The sequence below is a fragment of the Dermacentor albipictus genome, chromosome 1 (genome assembly GCF_038994185.2).
Source record: "Dermacentor albipictus isolate Rhodes 1998 colony chromosome 1, USDA_Dalb.pri_finalv2, whole genome shotgun sequence".
Lineage (NCBI taxonomy): Eukaryota > Metazoa > Arthropoda > Arachnida > Ixodida > Ixodidae > Dermacentor > Dermacentor albipictus.
Genome location: NC_091821.1, coordinates 99,575,712 through 99,593,730, shown reverse-complemented (window position 1 = coordinate 99,593,730; position 18,019 = coordinate 99,575,712). Strand labels below are relative to the sequence as shown.

At 46.2% G+C, this 18,019-nt stretch overlaps 1 protein-coding gene across 3 annotated transcripts in view; it reads left to right on the top strand.

Annotated features, from left to right (window-relative positions):
• Positions 1 to 18,019, top strand: part of LOC135906182 (outer mitochondrial transmembrane helix translocase-like) — a 67,014-nt gene that overhangs the window by 16,718 nt on the left and 32,277 nt on the right. Inside the window, exon 4 of one of the 3 annotated variants that reach the window (XM_065437445.2) lies at positions 6,374 to 6,442. In XM_065437445.2, the coding sequence (XP_065293517.1) occupies positions 6,374 to 6,442 (69 nt within the window). Of the gene's footprint in view, positions 1 to 6,373; positions 6,443 to 16,850; positions 17,246 to 17,377; positions 17,661 to 18,019 lie in introns of those variants that run through there. The other 2 variants (XM_065437447.2, XM_065437448.1) reach the window with 2 other exon arrangements.

The following is an 18,019-nucleotide window of genomic DNA, read 5'->3' as shown; positions in this document are numbered from 1 at the left end:
CACGTGAGGACCGCGTCTAGCACAGCATCATCTGTGCCAGACTGGAACGCTGCTCGGCACAGCTCAGGGACCGGCGGCCCTCGCGTCAGCCAGCGTCTCAAGCACTGGCAGCAGGAGCCCTCGGACGTCCACGCTTGGCTCCGCGATCCTCCGCACCTTGCCACGGACGTCTCGCCTGGCAGGTACTCTCGCCTCGTTCACCCCAGGAGCTCGGAACTTCTGCCCGCCTGGTTCGAACACTGCGAGAGCACCTCGTGCCACCCCGTGCTCGTGCACCCGTTTCTTCCTTCTTTCTTCACGGAGCTTGGGCGGCCGCTCCGATCTTCTAGCGGCACCTTGCGGCACTTACATATGACAGTTGCATTACCTTTATCGGCGGGCAGGATAACAATCTTATCGTTTCGTTGAAGTCTTTTTACCGCATGTTTCTCGTGCTGTGCGATGTTCGTCGTTTTCACTCATGAAAGCTTCGAGAGCGTGCTGATAGCTCGTGCTCTTGCTTTGTTCCGAAGGTGAGGTTCAACTTGCAGCACAGCTTGCTCCACAGCGCAGGTCAGCTTTCTTGTGTTTGGGCCAAAGCCCAAGTTGAAGTTCAGGCCCCGGTTTAGGATGGACAGCTCCATAGGCTCCAAGTTGTGCGAGGAAAGGTTCACGATGCCTGGTGTGCCAATAACGAAAGGGAAATCGCTTCTCATTTTAAAAGCAGAGAAAACTGCATCTTGGCTAGCGCACCTTTCTTTAAAAGTCCTGGCTGCCTGGCTGTTTGCATGAAGTATAACGTATATGTAATCGATAGACAGACTGCATACCAGTTTTCACTCGGCGAAAAAGAGGTCATTTTCTATGCTCTTAATGCTTGCTCTCGTTTCTAAGATGTGGGCCTGAAGGAGTTGCTTTTCTGCTTTAGCCACAACATGTTTTCCAAACGTAGTCTTAACTAGAAGTGGCAGTTCGAACGACTTGGGGATGAGACCGTGGTTCTTGCAACGAAGGCTGAAATGCAGGTGGCAAAGAAATGAGTAGAGTCTTGATTTAAGGCTTACATATTGTCGGATTTTGGTGATGGCGGGCGGCCCATATTTCTTGCGTAGAGTAACATAGTTCAGGGTTTGACAAAACAGCGTCAGGCGAGGGGTGTACATTTTCTTCTTGACAGCAAACAAACATTTGCCAAAGTATGAAGAAAATGAAGATCAAGAAGAAAATGTACACCCTCGCCAGACGGTGTTCCGTCGAACAGTGGACAATTAGTGCACCAGCGTGAGCTTGTGTGGGCCTGCAGTGATATGTGTGGTTTGGCCTTAATGAAGGGATGTGGAGAACTAAACACAGTAGCTGTCCTCTACTTAAATTTTGCAACTAGATTTCTTACGTCTTGTTGCTATGATTACCTTGTTTTTATGGTAACCTTTTGCATAGCTTAAAACTTGTTAGGGAAACAGCTGTTGGTAATTAATAGTATTTTATTGAGCAGTAATATTTTAATCTTGTCTGTTTACAATCTTTTTGTGGCATTTCTATAGTGTCTTAGCACATGGGCACATGCTGCCGTGTCCCACGTGTTTTTTAGAGCACAGCTTTTAGGTGCCCAGTCCTGCGGTGAGCGGCGGCAGCGTATCCGATTGAGCGCAGCGAAAGATGAAGTGAAGAGGCGGGAAGAGGAGGCCATGAGTGGAACCATGAGGTGGAAAGTGGAGGAGGGTGGTGAAAGCCTGAGAAGAAAAGCGTAGTGCGGCGACGATGGCTAAGATGGTGGCAGAGTAGAGCGCGTCGTCTGGAAGGTCTGTCAGTGGTAGCTGCTGTGAATTACGCCCAAGCGCTGGCTCTCATGATCTCCAGATTAGCAAGGCAGTCGCGCCACACTTTGCACCATTCGCAATGTGCTTCACAAGACAGATTTTCTGCGCTAGTCAGTATATCGCGAAATGAAAATATGTATACAGCTGCACTCAAATTCCTCATTAGGGAGTATCGTAATCGTCGGTTAATTTTTTAAAAATTGTAAAAATTGTATTTTAAAGGAATCTGGGGCTCACTGCCAACTCTGAGGCCATGTTACTTTATTCCCAAAGGCAAAGTATGGTGTACACTCATAAGAAGGCACTTGTTAGCACCATAAACTTCCTTGAGGGCACAAGCCTGCCAGAAAGCATGTTTGCACGTGTCTGGTGCGTACTTCTGTTTTTATAATTCACTCCTTGAAGAATAGTCCCTGTTGAAAATTTTTTTATACACAAAGTTGTAAAGTGTTGTCCAGGGAGCGCTCTACGGCACTAAGTTTTAAAAAGGTTGTAATTGCTCATATAAAAGCAAATAAAATGTTGGGAGTCTGTGGTAGGAAGAGGTGAGCTACACTCTCTGCAGCATAGGCTCTTTGCCTCAACCAGTGCCTGCAAGCGACATTCTTCCCCCACTTTCTTTCATACAAAAGCTGAGGGCCCAGGTAACATATACCTATCGATTCCAGCCTACGGAATTTTTATTTTGATATCTTTTTTTCTGTCTACTTGCTGCACAGCACATCTACAGAGGCAGTTTTGCACACTGCATTTCACGGGGCTCCCCGAGTGGTTTAGGCTGCTGCAGGTGCTGCTCTTGCGCTTGTAGATGTGAATAAAGGGAAAATCAGACATCCACCCGTTCGTAGCAATTGCTACAAAGGCGACAATTGCGACTCATGTCTGACATGTACTTTTGGGTAAATTGGCTCCACGGAGAAGGGCACACAGACTTTCATATGAATTTTGAGCTGCTTTCCTGGCATGCATAGGCGTAATACTTTACAGCCATGTTTGTCGCCCCACCATCTTTTTCTCTTTTTGCAATGCCCAAACTTCATGTCCCTCACCCCTTCCCCACCCATGGGTGTGGTGGGACAATCAGACGTCTGTGCAAGGGTGAGACAGTTAAAGTGCCTGCAATCATTTCTTCCTGTTGAATACCTTCCAAAGCTCCAAATTTTCTAAAGCATATAAATTCATGCTCATTCTAAGAATTTACGCGTTAAGTTTTACGAAAGAAAGAAAATGGTAGGCGACCGTAATCTTTGACTTAGGTTTTTCTTAGTTTCACTCGCACCTCAGTGTTGGTATTCTTTAGGTTAAGTAAGAAAATGTCTCTCCTGGCACGATATGCAAGGGAGGGAAGACGAGCAGGAAGCGCAGCACTCACCACCTGGCGGGGCATAGCCCCCTAGCGAATGACACCAAGCGCACCTTGCGCGCCTTCTCCGGTGTCGACTTTAGAGCAGGTAATGAGCGCGCGCATGCAGCTGTTGCGAGCGAGCGAGCAGGAGAGCGCCAGGAGAAGAGAAGCGAGAGAGGAGGGAGTGACATCACATCCATTTTGCTAGGCAGATGTTCAGTCTATGCCAGGCAACTGTTTTCCATTAATTAGCCGATTAAATATCATGCCACCTTATGTGTGTGTGATGCAGGTTCTTTTGTTTAAGCCGAGAACCCAATTGAGGACAAAGCCGTTTGTTTCAAAAACACGCACACAAACTTTTAATAAAACTAGAAAGAGGATAAAACATAAAATAAACACTAAAGGAGACATCACGGCAAGAAACACACTTAGGGCTAGGATGGCGTTAACAGTATGCGAGTCCGGGCTGACCACACCTGCAAGGGCACACAATAGTCTCGATGTGGAGAAGCGGCGACAAGATGACAAGAGAAGTGGCGCCGGTCTCACCAAAGGTCAGGGTGTTGGACCGTTGATCGGGTGACCAGAGCGCAACAGCTCTGGCTTGGAGAGGGAAGGCAGGCGGCTTGGCGGCAGGAGCAGATGGCAGCGGCTTTCTAGCCAGGCAGCTGGACGTAAAACTCGGACCCGTAGCTCGCCTGCTCTCGTCCTGCCCACGGGCACAGAAGCTCGATCGCCGGCCTCGGGCAGCAGGCGGCACGAGCAGATGGCAGCGGCATTCTGGCCAGGCAGCTGGGCGTAGAACTCGGGCCTGTAGCCAGACTGCTCTCGTCCTGCCCACGGGCGTAGAAGCACGCCGGCCTTGGGCAGCAGTTTACGATCGGGTAGAGTGGTGACGTACAGGAACGGGTTGGCAGGAGGCCCCGGTCAGGTGAAGTCCTGGTGGCTCAGGTCCGGAACCCGACGGCCTGTCTTCAACTCCCAGTCCAGTGGCCGACCTCCTCTTGGCTTCGCTTCCTGGAACTCTCCCTGTGTCTCCCCCTCTTCTGCCAGCGTGCCTCGCTTTTTCTCCCGCTCTGGCCGATTTGTCGTTTGCTCATTGGCTGCTTGAAGCTCCGTGGTCTCTTCTGATTGGATTGGCTTTTTCTTTTTCTGTTTCTTTTCTTGCGCCGCGTGTTCACGTGCAGGACACTCTTTGGCGTTGTCGTTTTCCATCCAGCACGGAATTCGCCTCGGTGCGCGCACTACTTGTCGTCTGCTTCTTGTCCTCTCCAACCACCACACCGTGTTGCGTACTACACACATCACAGTGTGACTTTATTACTTCTGCTTTCTACTTCCGGGTTTCCAAGAATTTCGCCAAAGTCGTGCTCACATGGCGGATCTCTAAAGTCTACGATTCTGTGTTTTGGTTTGCGGCAATTGGTGATTTCTAATGCGAATTATTCCAAACACTTCAGAAGCTCTACTTGTAACTTATGCTCTGATATCATATCTGTAATGAAACCCATGAATTTCGTACTGTACTACATAAATAATTTTTTTTTCTGATTTATTTTGAATTTCGTCCTCGGTCATCTCAGGAGGTGAACTAAAAGCGCTGCACAAGAAACAAGTGCCACTAAAAATCCTGCCTGCAAAAAAAAAAAAAAATCGCTTTGCTGTTTCCAATTACACCCTTGGAAGCCTTTTGATTGTGAAAGGACTTCAAAGGGGTACGTTCTTGGAGCAAGCTTATTCAGACAAGTTCCTAAAGCAGGCAAAATTAGCAACAGCTAAGTCACTGAACATGCCACTGTGATATAAAAGCAGCACACCATCGAGTGTACTCTGCAAAAAGCGAGACCGCTGTTCCACTAAAACAAACTTAAATGAACTGAACAAACAAACTTTGGTGTCATGGCGTTGTACCCCTTAGAAAACTAAATAAGCTGTTCATTCAGCGCATGAGCCCTGGGTTTTGATCCAATGCCGATCTGCTGTGCACCAAGCGGCAGGCTTAGATCAGTGGAGCGCTCGACTGGCTATCACTCGCACTATCCTTGTCCCAGATGACGTGCTCATGGGAGCACCGAGATGCTTGCTAATTCTGATGTTGCCTGACGTCGTCTTTCTTTTTTTTGATTGTCGACTTTCCTTTTGAGCCGAAAACCGTTAAACATTTGGGTTTGACTCCGAAACTGTATAATTAATATTCTGGTTATATTTGCATTCCAGTGAATTCTTTTTTTTCTGTTTGATTTCATTTCGTGCCGACACATTGGCGTAGATACATTGGCTGCCACAGGGTGCTGCCACAAGATGTTCAACTTTAGGGCGGGGCCAGCGGGGGATTGCTCCTTTGCATCCCCTTGCCATCTCCTCTGTGTAGCTTCCAGTGCACTAATAGAAAAGAGAGAGAAAGCTGCTCATCGGCCTGGTAACCGCATCCAACTTAGATTGTGCTTGAATGATATGAAAAATTTTTGTAACAGGAGATTTGTGAGGCAACTCAATGATTGTCACTCTATGAGTGCTTAGAAAAGTGTTTCAGTGTCCCTTTAAAAAAAAAAAGTGTAATGTTTACAACTCTGTATCTCAACAATGAAATGCGATATTATAATTCTGTATGTTGCACCTAACAGGCGTCTAAAGTGAAGGAAATTGATATACATCACTGGGAAATATATTACTAGTTTGGGAGAAAGACTTCTGTAAAACCTTTGTAACGTAACAATTTAACGTAAGCTGTAGATTCATGCATTAATTTTGTCCACTTTAGATGGTCTATCGCGTGCAGTTTATGGAACTGCAATGTTTTTTTACGCCGATGCTACAAATTTCTTAATTTCATGCTTCAATATTTTTTAAACCTTGGAATTTCTGAGAACTTTTGTGTAACATTCCAGGCCATAAATCAAAATTCTACTTGCTAGAGGCTTGAATTTAACTTTATTTCTCATATCCAAGAAATTTCATTCAACTTAGTTTAGTGGTTGTCGCAAAAATGCATTTCTGTGTCTTACATATATTCGAATATGGAAGTCTGAGTTGGTCCTGAGCTAAAGCGATCTCTTAATGGCTGTTTTGTTGCTGAGTGGTAGCTGGATTTGTTTGATGCAAACTGAAAGTTGGAAAGTAAAAAGTTTGAAACTGTCAGTTTTAGCCACTACATATTGTGCATTTTGTATATGCCATGTTCAGGAAAAAGAGTCTAAAAAAACATTCCCTTTTTTTTTTTTTGCAGGAGTGCTTCTTCACGGCCCACCTGGCTGTGGCAAAACCATGATTGCAAAAGCAACAGCACGGGAAGCTGGTGGGTGCTTGAATTTCAATTTTGTTCTGAGTGAATAAAATGGCATCACGGGGGGGAACCTTTAAAATCCGCACCAAATCGCAACACTAAATGGTACAACACTGGTAGATTGCTTTTTTGTAACTATGTATAGCTGTGTTTTGTCATTATGCATTTTTGTCACTCGTGCAGGAAAATGCTGGCAAACAGCCGAGTTTATGGTATATTTAAAGTGAAATGTATTAATTTTTTGTAATTAACAGTCAACTATCTTCTGTTAAACATTGCTGCGCTGACATCAGGGGTAGCTAGTGCAGGATTTTCAAGGCAGTCTCCTCACCCGCAACCTTTTGCTTTCTTATAAACTTTTTTTTTGGCATGCAAAGCATCTGCTCTTTGCCAAAGGGGCCTATTTGGTATTTAAAGAGTGTCATCTTTCACTTGGAGCTTTGTTTTGTCCCTGAAACTATTTTTGCTGCATCTAAGAGTGCTGCCTAGGCATGCAGAGTATCACTCCTAGAATGCTTTCTCAAGAATTTCATGTGGTATGCAGTATTAAAAGACCCACAAGTAATTAAACATTACCCTCCCCTTTAACCCTGGTATTCCCCCTCTGCTTGTATTCCGTTCTGTTATGGCTATCTTCTGCCTCTATGGACGGAACATCATGCGGTGGTATGAGTGCTTACATGTGGTTGATTTGAACTGAGTGCGTTCTTGTCTCTTTGTGATGCATTCTTTTTTTTTTATTCGGCTTTAAGAATAATTGTACAATTTGCTTATGGGGATGGGCTTATGCGAGGTTCACCGTCCAAGCGATGGTCAGGTAAGGGCATGGCTCTCCTTGAGTTTGCCACACACAAACTACATCATAGCTTGGTTCGTCAACTCTTCGAAACGGTACGGAGTCGGCTTGAGCATCAGATAGCCAGCAAGCATGGGTCGCAGCTTACAGATTAAAGGGACACTAAAGGCAGATACTAAGTCAATGTGAACTGTTAAAATGCCATTTGAGAAGCCTCACAGTGCTGGTTTCGTGCCAAGAAAAGACTTACTTTACAAGAAAATTGCATCTGAAGGGTCCGCATATCTTTCGCGCAATTCAAATCGCCTGCCCCTGAGCGGGAAGTGGTGATGTTGCATACGCTATTTCTGCCCTTTACTGCTGTTGGTAAGAATAACGGCGCCCGACAGACAGTGCTACAGTTTTCTGCGTAAAACACAAATGTGTGGCCATAAAGAAACGGAGCCAAGACAGAGCATTGGATTCACAACTGCAGCGCTGCTCTTGGTCAATTGGCATGAACCGTTCGGGAATCCCATGACATCGCATGGACGGGGCATTCTCTGCTAGTGCGAGTTTAGTGAGAAATCCCTGCTCACAGAATCACAGCATTATGCAGTGATGTAACTACTGAAACGTGCAAGCATAAGCAGCACAGAGTGGAAAAACAAAACTTTTCGTCCACTGGCATCGTTGTCAAGGGTACCATTAAATGCCCCGATATGCCCCGATATTACTTGCATGGCGTCGTCGTGCGACGCCCATGTCTTTTCCTCTTGGGGGGGGGGGTCATGAACCTGTGCACATTGTTTAAATATGTATCTGCCTTGTATCAATATATAGGCCACGGTGGCCGCATTTCTATGGAAGTGAAATGGAAAAACACTTGTGTGCTTAGATTTAGGTGCACATTGAGTAACCCCAAGTGGTCAAAATTAATCCGCAGTCTCCCACTATGGTGTGCCTCATAATTGGATCGTAGTTCTGGCACATAAAACCCCGTTATTTAAATTGAAGTATTCATTCATTCATTCATTCATTCATTTATTCGAGCACCTCTAAAGCAAATTGGCTTGTGTAACGAATCATTTCGTAGTCGCCAAGCACTCAGTTGCAAATGCATTCATCTCTATATGCATATGTAGTGCAACTGACGGTGGTCTGCTTTCAAGCACCGGCAGTCGCACTTTGCTCCTTGGAAGAGGCAGGATGTGTGTCGAGTGAGCTCCTGAAGAACACTTTGGAATTGGGTGAACACAGTTTAAATCAGGGATCCGGAAACTCGATGGAGTGCAATGTAATGCAATGCACTTCCCTTGCATTTACCACTAAATCGCCACAGAATTTTTGTGTGTGTGTGTGTGTGTGTTTCATGGTCTCCACAAATGTAAAATCCACACCAGAACTCTGAACACTGTTTCAACTACAGGGTAAGATCGCTTTTTTCATCTACACTGAACTTGTAAAACAGCCAGGTTGTTTACCTGACAAAAATCATTACTGTCAAGAACAACAGAAAGGACAGAACCTGCTATATGGTCAGATATATGTGCAGTGCAGCCTGAAAGCACTCGGACAACTTTCTTTCAGCACTTCTATTTTTCAGACACTTTTTGCCCATAGTAACCAATTTCGAACAGGTTTAACAAGCAGTGTTCTACAAGGTATATGAAAAAAATATTTAATCTCATTATTTTTGCTAGTTATTATGATTACCAGGTGTAATCTTCGTGCAGTAAAATTGTAGGTGCACTGCTCCGAGTGGTTAGTTAACCTTACTAACTTGACAATTTTCCCCAGAATTGTGCATTGTGATTAATCTCTTCTGGTTATTCTTATTCTAGTGCCACAGCACTAAAAATGCATGTTTATATTCCTAGTCTTGAAAATTGCTTTCAAGTAAGAAGACTTTGCCTTTCTCAGAGTTTCTTGCGCTGATCTTGGAGTAACGCTATCACTTCCGCCTGCGATCTTTCAATTTGCATAAGTTATGAGAAAGCCATTCATCCAAATTGTGTATGCTTCGGTGCACCTTTTGTCACTTTTTTAAACATAAATTAACTTCCAAAGCTATGCTGATTGATTCAAGGTCATCATCAAGCAAGTTGTCAAAATATCACAGCTACGCGCTCACGCTTCATGTTAAGTCCTGTCATGGGGCTTTTGAAGTAATAAACAAAAAGCAATGTGTATGTTAGAACGTAAAAGTAATAAGGCATTGCACTCGCTTGTGTGGCATATTTGGTCTCTTTTAAACTCTACACTTTTAGCTCTCGTAGGCTTAATCTGGTATTGACTGGCAACAGGTTTTTGTAATGATGGTAATGTTCACAGACTTGCTACGTTGGGTCATTCATGCTACAGATGTTAATTCGAGTATGACAAACATGCACGTACATGCACTTGCATGCCCACATGTACACACAAAAAGCAGTGAGAGAACTTTCTTCTAGTGCAGTAGAGAACAGTGGGCACGCACAAGGGCTATAGTATGTCTTTCCAACAATGCTGAACCTTCATGCTCGTCCAGTGTTATGGAGTTTCATGTAATAGCTTGTTTGTGATTTAAATGTCACCTGTTCTCACGTAGACAAAGTGCTACACAGCCTGCGGTGCTGTGCCAGGGCCCGTGACAAAACTAGGCATTTTGACCATCAGTATGGCTGTCGGTTTGTCATTTTGTTTAGTTTATGGTTACAGAAGTAATTTCACACAGTGCCACACACTGGCCTGTAAAGAACTGTTGAAGTAGTCTTCATGAGGGGGGTTTGTGATTGTGCCATGGATCATGATTGACCTACAAAGAATTGTGCAGCATGGGCAGGGCTCAAACAACCTTATAAAGACAACACATTGTCAGGTATGTAGCGTTCCTACTTAAAGGACACAGTAAACGTAAAGCCTTGCTGTGGAACTGGCGTCCATCTTGTCTACATTTTATTCTCACTTCCTTCTTCTCTTCTCCTGAACCCAGACTCCTGCGCTTCTTCATCTTCTATTCCAAGGCTCATACCGCTTCACCCTTCCAGGTTTCTTTTGCTAACCCCTCCTGGGGTAATACTTGAAAACGTTTCCAATCGAAGCACATTCAACTGAGCCACGTTCGCCAATGTACCACACAGTCTTCAATATTCCTTTCTGAGTGGCCGTCTTTGTCACAGAGTAAGGACCATAAAATTTGGCATTGGATTCTCTTACTCCTTTCCTAACTAGAATGAGGTCGGTGACTTGAATGTCTGGGATGTCTGAGCAATGTCTCTTGTCAAAATTTTTTTTCATTCGTTTACGGTACCTCTCCTCCTGCGATTTCTGTTTCCTTTCCTCGACGATCTGGAGATTTTCTAACAGCCCAAGTTCACGGTCCGCCTGAAGAATAGGGGTTTCTCCTGAAGAAGCGAATTGCGGGCTGCATCCCAAGCCGCTGGTGTAGGAGCGATTGTGATGTCTTACAGCTGCTTCTAAAGAGCATTTCCAACCACCAGGGAAACTATCGTACATCCTGATGTATTGTTTAACATCTCGTATAGCACGCTCTGCAAGCCCATTCGCTGCGGGATGGTATGGCGCACAGAACTGGATTGATATATTATGGTCTCGAGCCCATCTTGCTAGCTTTTCGCTCTTGAACGCTGGACCGTTGTCACATACAATTGTCTTGGTTGTCCTAAACATATCCCGTTCGAGAAGGGCGATGACACTATTCGCATCTTCTTTTCCTGCCCGTGCCGCGACCATCCTGGTGCATTCATCTATGGCCAGAAGAAAAGCTTGCGTTTTTCGGACTCCTTCTCGTTTCTTATTTAGCTCGGCGAAATCCAGGTGTATAACTTCAAAAGGCACGTTTGAGTGGCAAGGTATTATCATGGCGTCCGTAGGCTGCTTATATTTCACTTTGTTGATTTGACAAATGTGGCATGAACGAACGTATCGATTGACGTCGTCTTTCATGTGAGGCCACGTAAATCTCTTGACTAGCTTGTTGTAGGTGCGCCAAAATCCGTCGTGTCCTCCAGATTCTGGGCTATCGTGGTACAAATAAAGCACCCTGGAAACCAGCGTTGGCGGGACTTGATAGCGACCTTCCCTAAAAATCAATTGTTCAGTGCCTTCCCACAATTTAATTTCATTGATTTCTGCCGATTGTTCGTTGTTGGCCTGTATCATCAGTCTAGACAATGCATCTGCATCAGTCAAAAGGGGTCCAGGTCTGTGGGAGATGGTGAAATCGAACTGCTGCAAATAGTTCACCCATCTGGCGATACGTCCCTTAGGTTGGGTCATATTCAAGAGATGAGTGAGGGCTTGGTGATCGGTGAACAAAGTAAACTTCGCACCTTCTAGGTACGTACGGAAGTACTGAATTGCTTTGAGGACTGCAAGAGCTTCCTTTTCAGTAGTGGTGTAGTTGACTTCAGGTGGCTTGAGGGTGTAGCTGTAGTAACCTACTACGTGTCGCTTTTCTCGGCCGGATGCTTCTGGACATTTCTGGTACAAGACTGCACCTGTCCCATAGTGTGAGGCGTCGGTATTCAGTTCAAAGGGTAAAGTGAAATCTGGTATGCGTAGAATAGGGTCAGCAGATATTCTGTGCACCAGATCACGGTAGACTCTCTCACATTCCTCATTCCACTCAAATGGAACTTCTTTCTGTGTTAGGCGCGTGAGGCATCTTGTTTTGATGGCAAAGTCTTTTATGAAGGGCCTGAAATGTCCTGCTAATCCCAAAAATACACGCAATGAGTGTACGTCATATGGTTTTACCAGTTGGGATATCCTCTCGACGGACTCTTGTTTCGTGCTTTTGGTAGTCCCATCAAAGACTCTTCCAAGAAACACCACTTTTCTTTGAAAGAACGCACTTTTCTTAAAATTAACCTTGAGGTGTGCCAAGCTCAAGGCATTTAATACCTGGGACAGGTGTGCCTGATGCTCCGTCTCTGTTTTGGAGAAGACGATAATATCGTCTATGTACACGTTACAAAAGACACCTAGGAAAGGCTTCAGGACTTCGTTCATAATCTTCTGGAACCATGCTGGTGAGTTTTTCCAGCCGAAAGGAAGCCGGTTATACTCGAACAGGTCGAAGGGCGTGATAAAAGCAGTGTACATTTTTGTTTCTTCGGTTAGCGGGATCTGCCAGAAACCTTTGCACAAGTCAATACGTGAAAAACATCGGCAACCACCTGTCTCATCTATAATCGTGTCTATCTTCGGCATGGGAAATGGTATAAGTTCTGTCTGTCGGTTGAGAACCCTGTAATCTGTGCACAGTCTGAAAGTTCCATCTTCTTTCGGCGCAATAGTTATGGGAGAGGCGAAGGGTGACACCGAAGGCCGGATTATATTGGCGTCTAGCATCTCCTGCAATTCCTTCTTCAACCATATCTTGTGCTCTCTTGACATGTTGTAAGGTAATTTTCGGATGACGGTCTTGTCGGTGAGTTCGAAAGGCACCTTGTGTGACGTCATCGCCGGTGGATAGCTTCCTATGCATACTAGTTCAGGATAGGTCGTTGCAATATCCTCCGCGCAATTGACAACTCGCAGGTTATCCTTTCTATCCGGCTGTGTCTCTTGCCTTGATAGTCCTTCCACTAAAACCGCATCGTCCCAGTATACGTTGATATTTAGTTTCTTTATATCTGGTCTGGATAGCAGAAAGTCATACGTCACCCCCTCAATCACCAGTACTTCACTCGCTATTTCATGACCTTGGAACTCGATGTTTACTGAGGCCCACTGATTATGCATTGTCACTTTTCCATCGTAGCCTTGCACCCGTAGTACTCTTCCACTATGCAGGTGACTTGCATCTACCAGCTTGGCATTTATTATAGACACAGAAGCACCGCTGTCAACCAAAGCCATCATGTGTCTGTTTCCCACTTTCACAGGGATGTGAAGTAGGCTAGAGCAAGTTAAATAAACAGTCTCAGTTGTGGTCATCGGGTCGGACTGATCACCCTTGTTTATCAGTTTTTTTTTTTGTCGTCGGAGCCTTTTCAGCGTCCGAAAGTAGGGGAACAGGGTCGCTGTCGATGTTATGCACCCGACCTCTGGGAGCACGCCAACCCAAGCTCTCTGTGCCGCCTGCAAGGCGGCGCGGTTCTCGCTGATTACGGCTTGACCAATCCGTGCCGGACCGTGTGAAGTGACCGCTTGAGCTAGCGTTTATATTTTCTTCTGAAGTAAATGATATGTCGTGAAGGCACTCCAGGAGCCCGTCCATAGTTTTAGGTGACCGTAGTTGCACTTGCTTCAGGACTTGCGCGTGCAGTCCGTGCATTATTAGGGCTACTACGGCAGACGGAGGAAGCATAGGCTCGGCCAGCTTTAAAAGGCGGCATTTGTCAAAGAAATACTCTACGAGGGAGCCATGCTTGAATTTGAAATTAAGCGCGGCGTCCCACCTTTGCACTGGGTTGCTTCGGAATGTCGTCAAGAATTTTTCTTTCCACTGATTCCAAGAGTTGCCAGCCTCTTCAATAATGTGCAAATCATACCACTTCCGTGCAACACCGCTTAAGTAACTACGCATGTTAGTAATCTTGTCCTCATTAGAGTGCCAGTTGTTCTTTCCAGCGGCATATTCATAGAATTCAAGCCAACCTTCTGGACTTGATGACATGCCGTCGAATGCATCAGGTTCTACAAATTTAGTCACTGGCTTCTCAGCGTTTAAAGAGCTTATAAGCGATGTCACCAGCTGGTTTTGTTGCGAAATCTGTTCTTGTTGTAGCCGAAGTGCTTTCAAAACGAGGCTCACCTCTTCCGTCGACGACTGTGATCCAGAGTCCTTCCGACGCATCGGTTGAAGAACTAATTCGTCGAAGATCACCAGAGGCAAGTTCACGTTCACAGCACCCTTCCGACGTAGTTCATCAGGGTCCATGGAAGCCTTCTCTAAAACCAGGTTCATGAGTTCTGCCGAGTTGAGTTCGCGAGGTAGTTCCACCGCTGGTTCATCTTCAGCTTGGTATCTCGAAAAGATGATCTTGTCCGCGGAGGTCTCCTCAAGGAAAAATCTCACCCACATGTTGGAGTTCGCTGTCGGCTGCGCCAAAATAATGTAGCGTTCCTACTTAAAGGACACAGTAAACGTAAAGCCTTGCTGTGGAACTGGCGTCCATCTTGTCTACATTTTCTCACTTCCTTCTTCTCTTCTCCTGAACCCAGACTCCTGCGCTTCTTCATCTTCTATTCCAAGGCTCATACCGCTTCAAGGTATATGCAGGAAAAACCACTATTTTGAGGGCAGGATGGTCTGACAGCCTTAAAATTAATGTGTCCTAATGTTCCTTGCTACGTTGATAAAATTTGTGTATACTTCCATGTGAATTTGCACCTAACTCCATGCTGAGGCTGATGTAGTTGCTGGCACTTTTTGGCCATTGAAGCCATTGGCATTCTACTGAACTGCAATTGGTCTTCCCATTGGCTAGCAGAGTTAGCATCACACTATGCATCATGAAGGTTCACCTAGTAATGGCATTTTGTTGTGGATATGGTACATTGGATTCTCTATAAACGGAACCTCAAGGGCAGTGGCGTAGCTAGGTCACGTGGCACCTGGGGCCCTTAGGTCTTCTGTCACACCTCCCCCCCCCCCCCCCCCCCCGCTGTGTGTAGCCAGCTGAAAGAGGGGTGTCTTCAGACGTATCTGACACCCCCCCCCTCCCTCCCTCACTGGCCCCTTGCACCCGGGGCCCACGGCCCCCCGGCCCCCCCTGTTGCTACGCCACTGCTCAAGGGACCAGGGAAATTGGTTCTATTTAACAGAAGTTCCATTTACTGAGACAAAGCTGAATACAATTGCATGAATATAAAACCAACCAACCATGAGGATGGCATTCCATTTAAGAGGCAGTTCCGTTTAAGGGGGGACCTGGGTCTTGAGCAACACCAATGTTAATATTGCTGCTAGAGGAATGAAATTTGTAGGCAATATGTAATTTAATGTGCTCTATGCAAATACGCAATTGGTTTTTCTCTACATAATTAGAAAAAATATTTTATACTATTTTTCCTGTTCCCACATTGCGGGATGACTTGCAGAAAATGTTTTGCAGTAAGAAAGGTAAAAGTGTTGTGAACATATCCCTGAATGTTCAAGGAGTGCAGCCAGATATGTTTCATGTTTCTGCCTCTATTATATCCAAAGTTACAAAAGTTCAAAATTGTAAATTGAAATGTGAACTTTTTTTTGTTTTGGCTTCCTCAAAATTTCATTATGTTTCAAGGTGCAGAAATATAGTATTATAGACTAGCTGCACTCCTTGGGTGCCTAGCTATTAGACAAAGCAAAGATTATTCAAATCGGATGATTAGGAGAGAAGCTATGCCTCCCGCTAAATTGCTGATTACCATGAAAATGTGTATTGAGAAAAGTGGAAAAAACTAATCACCATGTGAAAAAAGCATTTTATTCCACTGCATGCATGAAATTGGCATAGCGAATGGCTCAGAAGGCTCCAGGGGAATAATCAGGATGGGGCTTTCCTCGCTGACTCCGTTTCGCAGCTGCTTGAAAAGCTGCCGAGGACGCTCGCTTTCTCTCTGCACTAGCAATGCGACGACAGTCCTTTTCACTGGCCCTCCTACTACCTTTAGAGGTTTGTTTTAATTGCAGCTCTCTCAATATGCTTGAGCTGGCCTCATGGGTGCCAAGGTTGAAGCGCATCACTGCCTCTGCAACTGCTGCCTCAACTGCAAATAATGAACAATTTTTGTCTTTGGGAGCAAGGCTCGAAATCACAGAGTGCAGTGCCTCATTGGCATTCTGCGTCTGCCCTCGCTGGCACCGTTGTAGCAGTTTTTTATCAGCCAGGCGCTCAAAGACTGGACGCAGTGCATTGGTAACCACTTCTGGCAGGTTGTACCTGCTTTTTGGTGGTGGCTCATTTTTTGCCATGGCAGAGTTATACTTGCACCACGAGTTCGGACCATGCGGGCAGAAGTTGTGATTGGGCTGCTCATCCGTCGATGTAATGTGATAGAATGTGGCCCATACAGCGTTGTGCATTTTTTCAACATCTCCAGCAAAAGACTTGATCGCCCATCCATAATAACTGGAGATCTTTGTGATCAGGTCTCCGGTCAGCCGTCCTTTGCCACTAATGCGCTGTCCAGGTTCATCAGACTTGTGCTTTTGCACAAGGTTACGAAGTGCTGTGCCCATGCGCTTCTGCACATGATTTGTGCAGTCTTCCTTTTTAACTGCAATAAAGCCGTAAACTTTGGCTTCTTCAATAGCATTAAAGGACCTGCTGTCCCCATCACAGAGCATGGTGGTATACCTGAGGCCATGTACTGTGAGTGAACGTTGAAACAGTATCTTCGCTGCCTCAACTTCCATTTGGCCTGCCTTGCAGCTTGTGTTTTTTTGGCAAGAATGTTTTGCCTTCCATTCAGCATAACCTGGGCTGTCTGGTTTTGGTCCACACTCGCAGCCGAGGCAGAAATTTGAGAGGACCACATAATCAAGCACATACCCCGAGAACAGCTCAACTACAGTGGCCACCCCAATGCGAGATGTGTGGCCTCTGGTGTGCCATGTGCCGTCAAAACAAACGGCAATGTTGCCCGGGTTTCCAAAATTTAGCTCTTTGTAGAGCTCTTTTGCGGGGGTTGCTGCTGGGTTCAGCTTGCTTTTCAAATAATGCTGGTATGTCTTGTTATGCATACCTCTGTGGGACACTCCTATTGCGGAAAAAATATCATTCAGAGCACTTTGCCCGTTTCCCGTGCTCTGCACAGCGCGCGCCGCAAGATTTATTTCGAATGGATTGCAGTTCGCCGATCCTGCAATTCGTCGCGAGCTCCACTGCCAACGAAGTTCCCCACAATTGCTGCACAACACTTTCAGTTTCACGGCTATGCCGTACTCACGCGTGTCCCTTTCAATAGTCAGTGCTCCACTGCACACTCGGCAAACAGCAACTTCCAACAAGATGTTCACAGCGTCCATCGTCGTGGGAGAACTCTCAGCACTGCACTCACTCGCGAGGCACTTCGTTTTTCGTTCTGTCGCCGAAACCGACGTGAGTTCAGAAATTCTCTGCTGCGCTCGCTGCTCCCGGACGGCACAATCTGCACTCGTCAAAAAAGTCGAATCAAGCCTTGTGCGCTGGGGCCGCACGGCTCCGTCGTCCTGCGGGGCCGCTATCGCAACTGCCGGGACAACGTCCATGGCGTCCGCGTCATTTGCCAGCACGCCTTCCGTCGTTGTCAAACTCTCTGCTGAGGCCGTTATCGCCACTGTCGCGGCAACATCAAAGGCGTCCGCGCCGGCTGCCGGCGCGCCTTCCGTCGATGTCAAACTCTCTGCCGAGGCCGTTATCACAACTGTCGGGGCAACATCCAAGGCGTCCGCGTCGGCTGCCGGCACGCATTTTGTCGATGTCGAGCTCTCTTCTGCTGTTTCGACGCTCGCTATCGTCTCCATCGACGGCAGCGGTACAGCTCTCATCTTCGCGGCACATTTTCGTCGTTTTTTGCCGAACTTGTATACGGTGCGGAACTTCCGATAGTCGTTAGGCATAGCGCTCGCCGGTGTTCGTTGACAGTCTATGACAAGATGGCGACACCTTGCTTGTGCCAGGCGCCCAAGGCGCCATCGAAACTGCTAACAGCTAATGACAAGCCGCCATTTTGTCACATGTCGGCTGCGGACCAATCAGACAGCAAGATTTCGTATTTCTTTCTTGTTCGACAGCCCTGCGCAGCGTAGATTTGAATGCTCGCGCTTGGCGGGAAAGAAAGCCCGAAGGACGCACTTTCGAAGGAGACCAATATGGCCGGGCTCCGCTGAATGG